Source organism: Euprymna scolopes, chromosome 41 (genome assembly GCF_053919585.1).
Source record: "Euprymna scolopes isolate OS-2025 chromosome 41, ASM5391958v1, whole genome shotgun sequence".
NCBI lineage: Eukaryota > Metazoa > Mollusca > Cephalopoda > Sepiida > Sepiolidae > Euprymna > Euprymna scolopes.
In genome coordinates this window covers 19,047,858-19,063,246 of record NC_136522.1, presented here as the reverse complement: position 1 = coordinate 19,063,246, position 15,389 = coordinate 19,047,858, and the positions used below count along the sequence as shown (strand labels likewise).

Genomic DNA, 15,389 nt, shown 5'->3' with positions numbered 1-15,389 from the left:
CCAAGTGCAGTATCTGTTCTGATGTTACACTTAAGTTAATTTGCCTTTAGTCAATGTAGGGGGAACCCTTCTATACTAAGGCAATTGGTATTTTTTTGCAACTCCAGAGGGACTCTTTTTAGAGGGCTTGTTTTACCCTCATACAATAAACGACTTTGTATCAGATTTTGCTTTCGTGAGAAAGCAAATACCATGTATCAAGCAGACATTATTAAATACAATGGAGACATTTTTCTTTATGATTCTTTTTTTTTTTTTTTTTTTTTCGATTCTCCGTATAATCTTTTTTATATCAAAATCAAAAATATTAATGAAAGTTCCATAGTTATCACGAATGCTTTCGATTCGACTGTGAATCATCATTAGGTAGAATTCATGCAGCTGATGAGGTAAAAGTGAGTAGGAGTGAAAATGGAAAGTAGAAAAGTGAAAACTAAAATACACAAATTGTTTCGAGTGATGGGAAGTTAAAAGTATACGAAAACAGGCAAATAAAAATTTGAGTTTTAAAATCGAGCCCATGGGTCAATATTAGCAAAATGCATCGTTTACGTGCTATGCCATTTTTATATACTTTTTACTTCTCGTCACTCGATTTGTCTATCCAGATACCATTAAATTTTATCTGTAGTCAGAGGATTCTAGAATTTTGTATGTGTCTGACATGATTCACAAAAAATTACATATGTATCCGTTAGTATAATCTAATTATCTTTTTAATGTTATTTTATTTTTCAGTATCAATTTGAGGCCTCTTATTTGGAAATCTACAATGAAATAATCCGAGATTTGTTGGGAGACAAAGATGACCTTAAACATGAAATCAAAATGGATGCTGATAAATCCAGCTCTGTCCATGTGACCAACCTCACAACCATCAAAGTGAATTCTAGGCTCCAGGTAAGTAATTGTCTCACTTTGTGGAGGAGAGGACTAAGATTCACACCCAAACCTTATTACAAGTGCAAAATATTGAATACTTAAAAAAAATAATTTAGCTCTTTATGTCAATAATTTCTGATGATGATGTGGTGTGTGTGTGTGTATGTATGTATGTATGTATGTGTGTATATATATATATATATAAACGCAGTACTTGTACAGTTTAATCAAGACATCAAAAAATGAAAATATCAAAAAAAGGTTATATTGTACGTATTAGTTTTGAACTGAAGATCTCCGGAAAAAAATTCACTTAATTTGGTCGAGTAGTTTTTTGTTTTTTTTTGTTTGTTTTTTTTTTTCTACAGCGGGAAAACACATTTTTATGACAGCACGTTGAAGGCAGACATCTTGGATTTAAAAAAAAAAAAATTTGTTTGCATTTTAAAAACGCCACGGGAAATAATTCCAGTTAAAGCGCCGACACTCCCTCTCCCCATCTTTAATACTAGCTTTTCTTCCTAAAAATCGAACCTTTTGCTCGGTATCATGACAAATTGTCTTTTCGCAAAAACTACTTGATGAAATTAAGTGAAATTTTTTTTCAGAGAACTTCATTCTGGATAAGTACAAATTTAACTTTTTTCGATATTTTCAGTTTTTAATGTCTTGATTAAACTGTACAAGTACCTATAATGCAATCATGAAGGGAAGACTTCAATTCATGATTAAAAACGTTTAAAATAAAGTCAATGGAGTGTAGAGGAGAGGAAAAAAATATATATCTATAATAGATTTTTATTTGTCTGTTTCAATTTTCTCAGAAACTACTGAGTTGATATGGCTGAAATTTTATATGGGCTTTTGCTATAATAAGGTGTGGCAAACTAAATATTATGATGTGTATTCAAGGCGCAGTTAAAGATTAGTAGAGATTTAATGCAAAAATGAGTATAAATTTAATCATATTCAACCATCTATTCCGGCATAAATAACTCATTCTAAGTCTATAGGCTATAACTTTTTGCACATTTTTAACAGGCTAAAAAATCTAGTTTATAATGATTTAAGTAAATAATAAGTCTGGTTGTGCATATATTTCTATGAAATGTGCGTTCTCTGCTCTTTAGCAGAATTACACTTTTCTTTTTTTATCCAGAAAAGCGGATTTCCACGTAAATCATTAGAACCACTTGTGGATATGAATCGTCAGCTTTTTTATCATTATCCACATTTTTTTTTAAAACTGATAAAAATTACTATGTCTTCCTGTGACAGTTTCCTATGAAAACTGAAAATGTTAGTTTTGCTATAAAGATTAATACCTCTAGCAATTCATAAGAGGGGTGAGGTAGTTTGATAACTTTTGCTTAATCAAAAAATTTACTTTCTGTTTTTTTCTCTCCATATACACACAAAGTATCTTTTTCTTAATTTTTACTTTCTTAGTTGAAACCGATTAGAGTTGTTTAAGAAAAAAAGCTTCATGTGCGTGTGCTGCCTTTTATCTTTTTATTCACATGTAGATAGAGGGAGCTTTGGCCCCCCAGGTTGGGAAATTCATCTCGGTTTCAGGTTGTTTTTTTTGTTGTTTTTTTTTTACTCCATTTGCTCTTTCTATCCCAAATATATTTATATTTTGTTTAACAATTAAAAATTTGAAAGAAATTATTTGTTTAGACTTTAAATAATTTAATTAAGCACTGAAATTTTTCATCATTTGACCATTTTTGGTTTGTGTCAATTGCAAGAAAGAATTAAATTAAAAATCTACTGGTATGGCTACATTGCCTTAGAGCATTTCGGTAGTTATGGTAGGCTGCTTAAGGCATGAAGGGGATCTGTTGATGACGACCTGATCCTGGCGGGTGGCACAAGCGAAATGGCAGCAGACAGGAAAAGTTAGAAGTTATTAATGCAATGTCTAACCCAGGGTTCGCACAGACTTAAAAAGTCCTTGAATTTTGACTTTTGCCTAGAAAAAGTTTTATTTCTATTTATTACTTTGAAAAATTCTTGAAAATATGGAAAATGTCTTGATATGGTCTTGAAAATTGTATTCTTTATGTTCAGTAAAAAATTTTGTCGAAATATTAAAAATTAAATCAAAATAAATACTATTAAATTATTTTTTTTAAGTACTAATAAAAATACCATTAAAATATTTTTTTAAATATTACAAAATAAAATCGAAATAAATTGTTTGGAAATTGCATAGTAGTATTGTGGATACAAGAGTTATGTCCTCTCTCTATTTTTGCTCTCATTTATAATTTAATTTGGGGCCGGGGTGTACACAAGGGTGGGAGGAGTAATGATGGCTGCCATAAATAAATATGACACCTCCTTAAAAAGAAAAAAACTTTCCTTGCACAGACAGGACTCTCCAATGGCAAGTCCCCCTCCTTTCCCTTCCATCCTCCTCCCACCTTCTCTCTCTCTCTCTCTCTCTCTCTCTCTCTCCCCCCCCCACAAATCATAATAACCGGGCTTCCCAAAAAATGGACAAAGCGATAGCCATCTTGGTTGGAAATTTAAAAGCCGTAAAGAGAGTTAATAATTGAGATGAAATAAAAAGCATTTAAAAATATCAAAAAATGATGCAGGTAGATTGCAAAGTAAATTTTATTGGCTATGGTAACATTTATTTGCTGTATATTTCGTTTTCTTATCACTTTTTCGAATCGTTGTGGATTGTAAAACAAATCCAAAATTTTGTTTTGCAAACTTGAAATGTTTTTTTTTTCTGGAGAAGTCCTTAAAAAACATTGAAAATGGACATTGAAGATCCGTATGAACCCTGTAACCTCAAGCTTGCGACCAGATGAAAAATTAAAATAATTAGAAAAAAAAATAAATAAATAAAAAGTAGTCATCAGCAGGGGTGTCACGGTAGCCGCACAAAATTGAAATAACAAAAGAAAATCTTTTTCTTCTTTACCTGCACTTAAAGTGTTGTGTGTTAATTGAAAACTGAAAATGAGTATATAAATGGATAATATCAAGCTGTTATCAAGACCCACGGACTACTAACAACACTCTTGCACACAAAATTCCACCATGCGGTCAAGAAAAAGGACAAAAAAACAGATTTTTCATTGATAAGGATGTGTAGCATCGAAATATATCTGATATAAGCAAATAAATTTGTTTATATAAAAAATATGCGTTGTTTTTAGCCTTCAAAACATATCCATTTATATACGTAATTATTTTCCATTTCCTATTAACAAACAATGTTTCATGTGCCGGTAAAGAAAAAAAAAAAGATTAAATGGATAAATGTTGTTAGTAGTTCGTGGGTCTTGATAACGGCTCGATATTATCGATTTATATACTTAATTATTTTCAATTAACACACAATGCTTCAAGTGCAGGTAAAGAAGAAAAAGATTTTCTTTCGTTATTTCAATTTTGCGCAGTTAGCGCGACACCCCTGCTGATGACTGTTTTTATTTTTTTATTTTTATAATTGGAAAATATTTACAAGAATCCAAGACTGAAACTTTTCATCATTTAACTATTTGTAAAAGGAACTGAGTAAATTAAAAATTTTAATCTTGTTTGTACTATTCACTGAATGTTCGTTCGCTAAATGTGCATGCATATTTCAGTCAGTGAAACATTTTTCATCAGTCAAGACTTTGATGTGATTTTAGATTTCATTGCAGGACTATCAGGCATCCAGCATTTCTTCTTCTTCTTCTTTTTTTTTTTTTTTTACAAGGTGGTCACCACTTATCAAGGCCCAGAAGCCACTCGGGGATAAGGGCTATTGTGTGTACAGTACGTTAGTGTTGAGATTTGATAGTGTCTTACTTAAGGGGGCAGTTCATCAGGAATTTGTTTATGTTGGACTTGAAGATATCCAGGTTGTAGTCAGGTGGGAAACAGGCAAACGGAACAGAGTTCCACAGGCGTGCACTTCTAAGAAAGAAGCTTTGTTCGTTCTGTATCAGATAATTTTTATTTTCTGTTTCACTAAATGTTGTTACTTCCATTGGTTTTGAACACACCTCTCAACTCACCTGACAACCTTTTGTTTTTCTCCCTTACTCAACTTCCAAGTTCGCCTTTCGTGACATTATTGCTTGCTGGTATGCGTAATTTCCATCCCCTCCATACCCCTCTTTACACATGTTTTTCTGATTCTTTTTTTTTTTTTTTTTTTTTTTTTTTTTTTTTTAACAGATTCATAATCTTCTTGAAAAGGCCTCTCATCGAAGGGCCGTCGGGGAAACCAAGTTAAACATGCACTCATCTCGCAGTCACAGTGTATTCACTTTGGTCTTGACAGGAGATAACAAAGAGACAGGCGAAACTTGCCATGGTACGTTGAAACTTTAATTACGTTAGTTGTCAGGAGTTATTATGCTTAATAGGAATAAAAGTTAATGTCGCCTATGTTTAAATATTTACTACAAATGAGTACTCTGAAGGAGTTAAAAATATTGCATACAAAAGTGACTTTTGTAAGCCGAGATAATACAAAACAGAATTCAAATGTACCCACAAACTGTTCCACAAGGAAAGATTTGGTTCTTCGTCCTTATTGTAGCGAAATTCAAAAATGACAAAATATTGAATTTCAAGTGAAACTAATGGTATCTACTGAATTGTCATGTCATGGTAATGAACAAGAAACGATAAGATAGAAAATTAATTATTAATGAAAACAGTTTTCAAAGACAATTAGCAAAAATTGTGTTTTGCAAAAAAAAAAAAAAAAAAAAAAATTGTAACAAAAGGGAGGTAAATCTTTTCTGAAATCTAAAAATTTTTGGCCAATTTAGTAAAACTTAATTTTCGTTAATTGTCTTTGAAAACTGTTTTCATAATTAATTTTCTACCTGATCTTTTTTCGTAATTTTTGGATATTTTTCAATACTATGACATAACAATTCAGTAGATATCATTGGTAACACTTGAAATTCAATTTTCAAATTTCACAACAATATCAAGGAAGAACCAAAAACTGTAGCACAATGAGGCAGCATTCATCAAGGATGAGTTGAGCCAGCTTCTCTCGTAGAACATGTAGTGTCTCAGATGAACGCAGATAATGCACCACAGTCCATAGCAATCAAGATAGTGATTAACAGTCTCATTTTTAAAAGATTGGTGGGGGGGGGGATTATTCCTCATGGAATCCTGATTTTGATATTGGAGATAAAATGATGCCGTCAACCTGCAGGATTTGTTGGTGGCATTATTGACCGTACATTTCTAGCCTTTTCAGATCTGTATCTTTCATCGGTCAGGTTTTAGATGGATTCGCAGTGTGAAATCTGACCAAATTCAACACATCACTTATGAGAATTTGAAGAAAGCTTTATATTTGCTCAGCTTAGAGATTATTCTAAGGATGAATCGGCTAGGGATTTTTATCCTGGATCCCCGCCTCAAAAATCAACTGAGATTAGACCATTCCTTCAATGATCCGGTCCCTGTTGATTTTGCGATGGGAGTTAAGTTCTGTGCAGTTCTAGGAGGTCAACCCTCTCAGGCTTTGCCTACTCTCTTTGAGAAGGGGTTAGTACTGAGTTACCTTGACCAAGGAATGCTGACAGAGGTGCCCAGACAATTTTTTTTTTTTTTTTTTTTTTTTTTTTTTTTTTCAAGTCAGAATGCTCTTTTTCCAGAGTACTGACTCTGCAATCACATTTTCTGACCTTGCCATGGAAGAGAGATAAATAAAAAGAACAGAATTTTTAAATCTGTGTTTTCATTGTTTAACATTTCAGAAATCTTGATTTTTAAAAATATTAACAAAAAAAAATGGTTAAATAATTGATAAGAATTAATGCTAATTTTATATTAAAGCTATTCTGTGTTTTTTTTGTCCATTCTGTTTTTTGTTTTTTGGGTTTTTTTAATTTTGTTCAGTTCTGCTACACTGATGTTACTTTAACACTTCATTTAAAACTTATTAGGTTATTTAACATTTCTTTTAAAACTTATTAGGTTATTTAACATTTCTTTTAAAACTTATTAGCTTATTTAACATTTCTTTTAAAACTTATTAGGTTATTTAACACTTCTTTTAAAACTTATTAGGTTATTTAACATTTCTTTTAAAACTTATTAGGTTATTTAACATTTCTTTTAAAACTTATTAGCTTATTTAACATTTCTTTTAAAACTTATTAGCTTATTTAACATTTCATTTAAAACTTATTAGCTTATTTAACATTTCATTTAAAACTTATTAGCTTATTTAACATTTCATTTAAAACTTATTAGCTTATTTAACATTTCATTTAAAACTTATTAGCTTATTTAACATTTCATTTAAAACTTATTACAGTTAAAACAAAATTTGAACTGAGTATCCTTATTGTAATTTTTTTTTTTTTTGCTTTGTTTTTACTTTTGGGGCTTTTTTTTTTTCATCTTCCATAATCTTCATAAATCCACAAAATTTAAAAAATAAAAGTTTGAAATTCCAGTACAAAAGTAAATAATACAAAACCCAAAGTAACCAAAACGGAATTGATGCTGTCAAGAAATTTCTAAATTTATTTTTTTTGTATGTGTAAGTAAAGATTTGTTGCAACCGACTGCAATGCAATTGCAGAAATATATGCTCCCCGTATTCATCAACCATTGCCGTAACACTGTTGTCTGTCATGGTTTTCTATTCATTTTCATCTCGTCTCACTCTGTCCATGTTGTCATCTCTCGCAGATTGCTGATTGCCAAGGGTGCAAGCACTGGCTTACAAATCTAAAAATCTAGAACAAAAGAAAACCAATTCCAACACATTCTGTAGATATTAGGGTTATCGTCAGCTAACGTACTTCCTAACTTCCCACGTGGCTGCTACCGGAAGGGGTGATAAAGCAAATCAGTTCCTTCACTTTTTGGTCTCATGCCTATATCTCCGCTGTACTTCTTTTTTATTATGTTTTTCCAATGTTACTTTTTTTTATTTAATAATCATTGATAATTATTTTAATTAGGAATTATTGAAATTATTTTTATTTATTTATTTTTTTCTTTTTAAGAATTATTAAAAACACTCATTAAAATCTTTTGGGAATATTATGTATTACTACGTTTTTTTTATGATGTTTGTACTTTTGATTTCAATTTCATACTTTAATAAGCATATTTTATTATGAAATTTCAAATGAAATAAAAAAAACTTATTTTTTTAATTTTTGTTATTAAAAGTGCAATTAAAGATTGTTATTTTTATTTGTATAATGTTAATTTTTATTATATATTTTTCAATAATATCCTTTTCTTATATTTTATTTCAATAAACCACTTCACAATAGAAATACGGAAGAACAATAAAAGTGAAGGAATTGATTTGCCTTGTCACCGCTTACGGTAGCACCCATGTTGGAAATAGGAAGTATGTTAGCCGACTATAATGAATATTAGTTGTAATCTGATGTGTGTGATATTGTGGAAAACATATAATATGAAAACTGATCTTTTTTTTTCCCCCTTGTATTTTAGGTTCTCTGAACCTGGTTGATTTGGCTGGTAGCGAACGTCTAAAAGATTCTGGCAGCGAAGGAAAACGTTTAAAAGAAACCCAAGCAATTAACAAGTCACTCTCCAATCTGGGCGCTGTCTTCAAATCGCTTGCCAACAAGGTTTTTATTATTGATTTTTATTCTTCATTCTATTTGTTATCATTGCATGATCACTTATCTCATCAGTAAATTTAATAATAAACATTGCATTTAAGTAATCTACATCTATAACTCCACCGCTCTCTTGCCTATACCTTCGTCCAGCTGTTTCTAAGTCCAGAGGAATGAACTCACACATAGGCACAAAGTACTTTTTATATATAAATAAGTAAAATTATAATAAAAAATTTTTGATTATAAAAACCAATTTGATATTTTTTATTTATTTTTTTATTTTTTTTACGGGTTAATAACTAAAACAAAACCTCTCCTCCATCCATTTGGGGGGGGGGGAAAGACATCGAATCTGAAATAGGGAAGTTTTTTAGGGGTTTTTTTATAACCACCACTTAGTTGTTCCTAATTTCATCAAGTAGACTTTCTCTTTTACCAAAGACTAGCAGGAATACCCGGCATTGCCTGGGGTCATAAAAAAATAAATAATAGAAAGTTTTAGTATTAAGCTTCCGCCACCCTCCCCCATAAAAAAATTACATTTTTTTTATGTGAAGAGTGAAAACAATAAAATATAAGAGGACTACAGAACATTACTGAAAACACTTAATAAAATTAAGTTTCTCCCATCAACTCAATTTCTTTGTAGATAAATGATAATAGTGAAGAAACAATAAATTAAATCTGGAGTTAACGTCTTTCAATTTGTAAAAAAAATGCTGATTCATTTCCTGTGATGTATTAATACATGATAACATTAAATGATATAAATGGCTATTTGAACTCTAAAGAATGAATCTTTCTTCTTTTTTTTTTTCTAAATTTTAGATATCATTTTTCCAAGGTTAAAACAATACTAACCTTGTAGGGGTTTATTGTGTACTTTTAAAGTTTTTGCTGGACATACAAACACACAAACAAATGCCCTTTATATAAAAGATGATATATTTTCAAATAACTTTTTAATTATTTTTTGTTGCAAAAAATATATATTTTAACCCTGTAATACGTTTTTATGCTTGTCTTCAAGGAAACTATTTTTTGTCCACTTGTGATTCAAAACTTTAAAAAAAAAAAAAAAGAAATTGGCATTTCTATATTATACATATGAAAAAGATATTGAATTTCGAGTGAAAGAAATTGTACCTACATAATTGTCAGGTCTCAAATAGTAACTTGTCCAAAGATTACAAAAAACAATGAGGTAGAAAAATAATCATTAATAAAAAAAATAAATAAATTTGTGAAAGGAAGTGACATCACTATATTACAGTTACTAAAAAAAAAAAAAAAAGAGATAAGTTGAAAGGGGGGATAATTAAGTTCTATTGCTTACGTCACATGACACATGTAATTCAAAATGTCGAGACAAAATTTATTCCCCATATAAACTTTATTGAAAACAGTTTTTCATTAATTATTTTTCTTATCATTTTCTGTAATTTTTGGATATCTTACTATTTGCAACATGACAATTACAATAGGTATCATTTGTTTTGCTTGAAATTCAATATTTTTTCCTTTTGTATAATATAGAAGCACCAAAAAGAATTTGATAAATCAAAGAACAGAATAATTTTGAAGAGAACTGGCATCGTTTCATGGTGCCATTTTTTTTATTTATTTTTTTTTTTTATTCTATTTTATTTATTTATTTTTTTTTTTTTTTTGTTCATTGCATTGATTTTTTTTCCTTGTCTTGCAGGAGAACCATATTCCATATCGCAACAGCAAATTAACATACTTGTTACAAAACTCTTTGGGTGGAAACAGCAAAACACTGATGTTCGTCAATGTCTCACCAAAGGAAGACAACTACAATGAGACGCTCAACTCTTTACGATTTGCCACGGCGGTAATTATCTTTCATTATGTCATAATGTGAAACCACGTGCTTTCCCGTCGGGGGAAACGGGATTAGGAATGAATTCCAAAGTCCAGCAATTTGAGGGAAGAAACTATTAGAGTAGAAGGTTTTCTGACATCTAGGGCTCTTTACAGTGAAGGAGTGGGATTTTGCTGCTTGTCAGTTGGGGATATTTATGTCAAGGGGACGGGGTTCTTACGGACTTGAAAAGTCCTTGAATTTTGACGGCCTTATTTCTATAATTACTTTGAAAAATCCTTGAAAATATTGAAAATGTCTTGGAAGGACTTGAAAATTGTCCAGTAAAAATTTGTCGAAATATTAAAAATAAAATCGAAATAAATCTCTCTCTATTTTTGCTTTCATTTATAAATTAATGGGGGGGGGGGGCCAGTGTGACCACCATAAATAAAAATTATACCCCCCCCCCCCCCTAAAAAAATCTTTCCTTCTGCAGACGGGACTCTCCAATGATGAACCCCCCCTCCCCCCCCCCCACAAAAAAAATGGACAAAACTATAGCAATATGGGTTGGAAATTTAAAAGCCATAAATGGTTAACATTTGAGATGAAATAAAAAGCATTTAAAATTACTTAAAAACACTAAAAAAATGATGCAGGTAGATTGCAAAGTAACATTTATTTGCTGTATATTTGATTTTTTTGCCGCTTTTTAGAATCACTGGGAATTGTAAAAGACACCCAAATTTTGTTTTAAAAACTTTAATTGTATCTGAAGAAGGCCTTGAAAAACTTTGCAAATTCTTGAAAAGTCCTTGAAAATGGACAATGAAAATCTGCATGAACCATGGGGAAGCACAAGTGCTACAAGTTCATTAGAGCACATTTCATTAAAATACTTATAAAACAGACACTGTGATGGGACAGTAGTTGGAGTTTGGTTGACCTATTAGGTTGAAGGCTCTTTTTTAGACCTTGTCTAATGGGGGCGGGGGGGGGGCTAGTGGTGAATGAACCAGCCCACATGTGGCAATAATACTCCATTCATGGGCAAATGGTGACTTTGTAGAGATATAGGATACTATCGCACAAATAATTCTGTTAACAGATGCTGAAGACACAAAGCTAAGTACTATGTCTATCTGTTTGTATGAAAACTAAGGTTTTTACTTAGAATTCAGCTTTTTTTTTTACACAGTGATCACCACTTATCAAGGCCCGGAAGCCACTCAAGGATAAGGGTTATTGCAAGTACATTAAGTTAGTGAGGAGATTTGGTGAAGTGTTTACTTAAGGGGGCGGTTCATCAGGAACTTGTTAACATTGGACTTGAAGACATCCAAATTGTAATCCGGAGGGAAGCAGGCAGACGGAACAGAGTTCCACAGGCGTGTAGTTCTAAGAAAGAAGCTTTGTTCATGGAATCCGCGTTTTGATTTAGGCACAGATACAGAGTGGGGGAAATTTTCCACAGTGTATTCAGCTAAATGGGTGTTTCTCGTGAAAGATTGGCGAGGGGGGACCAGAGATTGGAGTTCAGACGAGCATCTGCCATGGAAATAACGATAAAACAAGGACAGGCTCGCAACGTCTCTTCTGTGGGAGAGAGGTTGCAGGGTAGAGAAAAGGGCATCCCCCACTAAGCCACGAAGTCTATTTTGTACTCTGTCAAGGCAGGATAGGCTGTTTTTAGCAGCTCCTGCCCAGATATGGCAACAGTATTCCATCCTTGGACGTACTTGGCTTTTATATAGATAGAGAATTGCATCAGTAGTGAGATATCTTCTGGAGCGGTAGAAGGAACCCACCATCTTTCCAGCGACCTTGGCAACAGACTTGATGAACGTGTTCCATTTCAGATCAGGAGTAAAGGTCAAACCCAGAAGCTTGTCAAAACACGGAGCCTCACCCAGACGAGAGCCATCCATCACAATTGATGCCAGATGGGGATCAGAGCGTTGATGATGTAAGGATAGGAGTTTGGTTTTAGATGCATTAAAGGTAACCAGCCACATCTTCCCCCACTGAACCATGCGCTCGAGATCAGAGGAGAGAGAATCAGAGAGAACTTTGTCATTTTCAGCTTTTGATGTGTTGCCGTAGATGGTTGTGTCATCAGCATAGATGTCAACGAATGATTTAAGTATGTGTTTAGGGAGGTCATTGATGTAGATCAGGAAGAGAGTTGGGCCCAGGATTGACCCCTGGGGGACTCCAGCATTTATATTGCAGGCCTCCGATTTTTGTCCATCGACCACTACTCTTATGAGCCTATCGGAGAGAAATGATTTAATAATTGAGAAAACATTTCCCGTTATACCGTAGCTGGAAATCTTGTGAAGTAGACCCTTATGCCATACCTTGTCAAAGGCCTTTGATATGTCAAGAGCAATTGCCCTAGAAAGAAAGCCTTTGTCAAGAGATTCACTTATCCTGTGGGATATAACTGTCAGCACATCTGCGGTAGATCTTGCAGAGCGGAAACCATATTGTGTGTCACTAAGAAGGTTATTCCTGCTGAGGTGGTTGACTATTTCTCTATTTAATATGGATTCCAGCAACTTACTCATAACACGCAGGAGACTTATAGGTCTGTATTGAGAGGGAGATGACTTATAACCTGAATTCTTAAATATAGGGCAAACTGAAGAGGTCTTCCAGGGAGTCGGAAAGCACTTCTCCTTAAGGCAGCGCTTAAATAGTTTCGTAAGTATGGGAGCAAGTTCTGTTTGAAGCTTTTTTAACACTATAATTGAGATGCCATCAGGGCCAGTTGCTTTACTGGAATCTAGGTTCTTTATTAGCTTGGCGACCTCATGCACGGATATTTGTATGCTACCCAGCTTGTTCTGTGTTATAGGAGGAAATATGGGGAGTTGATGGCCTTCGTCGCATAGGGTAGAATTAGCTGCAAAGTTCTTTGCAAATAGTTTGGCCTTGTCTGACGCTGACGAGATGACCTCTGGTCCATTGATAATGGTTGGTATAGAACGCACACTTCTGTTCAGGATCTTATTTGTTATTTGCCAAAACTGGTGGGATCCAAGCCGCTGATCAGCTACCTTGGATTTAACAGACTGGGCATATAGCTCTCTTGCATTTTTTATTACTCTTTTACAGTGGTTGCTGGCAGACCTGAAAGCAGCTTTAGTTTCAGTGCATCTATTACGTTGGTAGCTATGGAAAAAGTGATTTCTGTGCGCGATAGCAGCAGCACATTCTGGGGAGAACCATGGCTGGCTGTTAGGTTTTTGTTGAAATTTTTTGGATGGTATGAATTGGTCTATGCCTACAACAGCTTAATTAAGAAAACAATCCATTTTTTGGATGGTATGAATTGGTCTATGCCTACTACAGCTTAATTAAGAAAACAAAAATAAAGAAAAATCTGCATATTTGTCATAGAACGAAGATGTCATATTCAAAAAATTATATAATTTGATGAAAAATATATCGTTTTAAGCAAAAACAATATTACGTACTTAATTGTCATGTTGAAAATAGTAATATATTCAAAAATTACTAAAATCCATTGAGTAAAAAGTTATTTATTGTTAAAAGTAATTTTTACAGAAAATTGGGTAAAATTGCATTTTTCTTAGACATTATAAAGTAGACATGCAGGGGACATAACTCCAAAACGAATATTTTCGATTACTTGTTCATGGCTGCAATATTTGTTGTCTGTAGTGATAGATTTTTTTTTTGTTTCCTTTACTAAAAACACAATAGCAGTTGTTCTACTCGACGAATGTTCATAATTCTACACTATTAGAACAAAATTTTGGAAATTGTAAAACTGAATTGCACATGAAAACAATGGTATCTACATATTCCTCGTATTTTTAAGATAAAAAAAATTACAAAAATCGATAAGGTAGAAAATTATTTATTAAAGAAAATAAAAAAATAAAATTTGATGAAAATGATCGTAAGACACAAGAGTTCAAAAGGGAAGTAATTTTCCATTTCGCTTTAAACAAGATGGACGAATTTTTTCGCCCGCTAACAGTTTTTTTTTTTGAATAATTCATTAATATTCAGGTAATTTTGACTGCATAATTTGGAAGCTACCATTGTAATTTATTAGAATTGATAAAAAAAATCAGTTGAAACCATTGTTTTTTTTATCTGAGAGCTCCATTTACTGACTACAAAATTTTGTCCCAATAGTGTAGAAGTGCCAATTTTTTTTTTTCCACATTAGTGTTTTCACTCACTATTTATCTAAATATCTTACTAAAATCTTTGTGGCTTATTTATATATCTATAAAAGTGAAATTGTGTGTGTGTGTATGTACATTTCCTTACCAAATTACTCTTAATTTTCAGTCTATAGACTCGAGATTTGACATAAGGGGTATTGAGATTTGGGAAAATCTTTTTAATCAGTTTTCGGCCAGAAATTTGGCTGTCAAAGGGTCAAAGTTTGATTTGACCTTTAAAAACTCTACCAAACTCCTCCGCCAATTTTGGATCCAAACACTTGAAGTTTTAGATGTAGGTTCCTTGGACATGGATCAAACTTTTTAACTTGATTTGAGCCAAAAACAAATGTTTAAGGGTCAAAGTTGGAGTCAAACTTTTTAAAAAAATTCGACCTCTCAGCCAATTTTTGGTCTAAACATTCGAAATTTTACATAATGTGTATTCAGATATGCAGCAAGCTTTTTAATCAGTTTTTTCGGCGAAAATTTGGCTGCCAAGAGGTCAAAGTTGAAAGAGTTGACCTTTGTAGACTCTACCAAACTCCTTCGCCAATTTTGGGTCGAAACACTTGAAATTTTAGATGTAAGTTACCTGGACACGAGTCAAACTTTTTAATATATATATATATATATACATATGCACATGAAGTTATGAATAGTACATAGGGCCCGAGCAAAGCTGGGCTGAACTGTTAGTTTAGAATTAAACCTATTTCCAAACCAAGAATAAAAAAAAATCTTTAAAAAAACTTTTATCATGTACGTACTCATCACTGAACGAAGATGTCATATTCCAAAAATCACGAATTGATCAAGCAATTTTTTTTTTTTTGTCTTAACTAAAATTATCAAATGTTATGATGGAGG

General features: G+C 32.5%; 1 protein-coding gene across 1 annotated transcript in view; it reads left to right on the top strand.

Annotated features, from left to right (window-relative positions):
* The window catches only part of LOC145266378 (carboxy-terminal kinesin 2-like), an 81,967-nt gene that overhangs the window by 64,422 nt on the left and 2,156 nt on the right, over positions 1-15,389 (top strand). The window contains exons 11-14 of the mRNA XM_080122010.1: positions 739-900; positions 5,074-5,212; positions 8,353-8,492; positions 10,192-10,341. Coding sequence (XP_079978136.1) covers positions 739-900; positions 5,074-5,212; positions 8,353-8,492; positions 10,192-10,341 — 591 coding nt within the window. The remainder of the gene's footprint in view (positions 1-738; positions 901-5,073; positions 5,213-8,352; positions 8,493-10,191; positions 10,342-15,389) is intronic.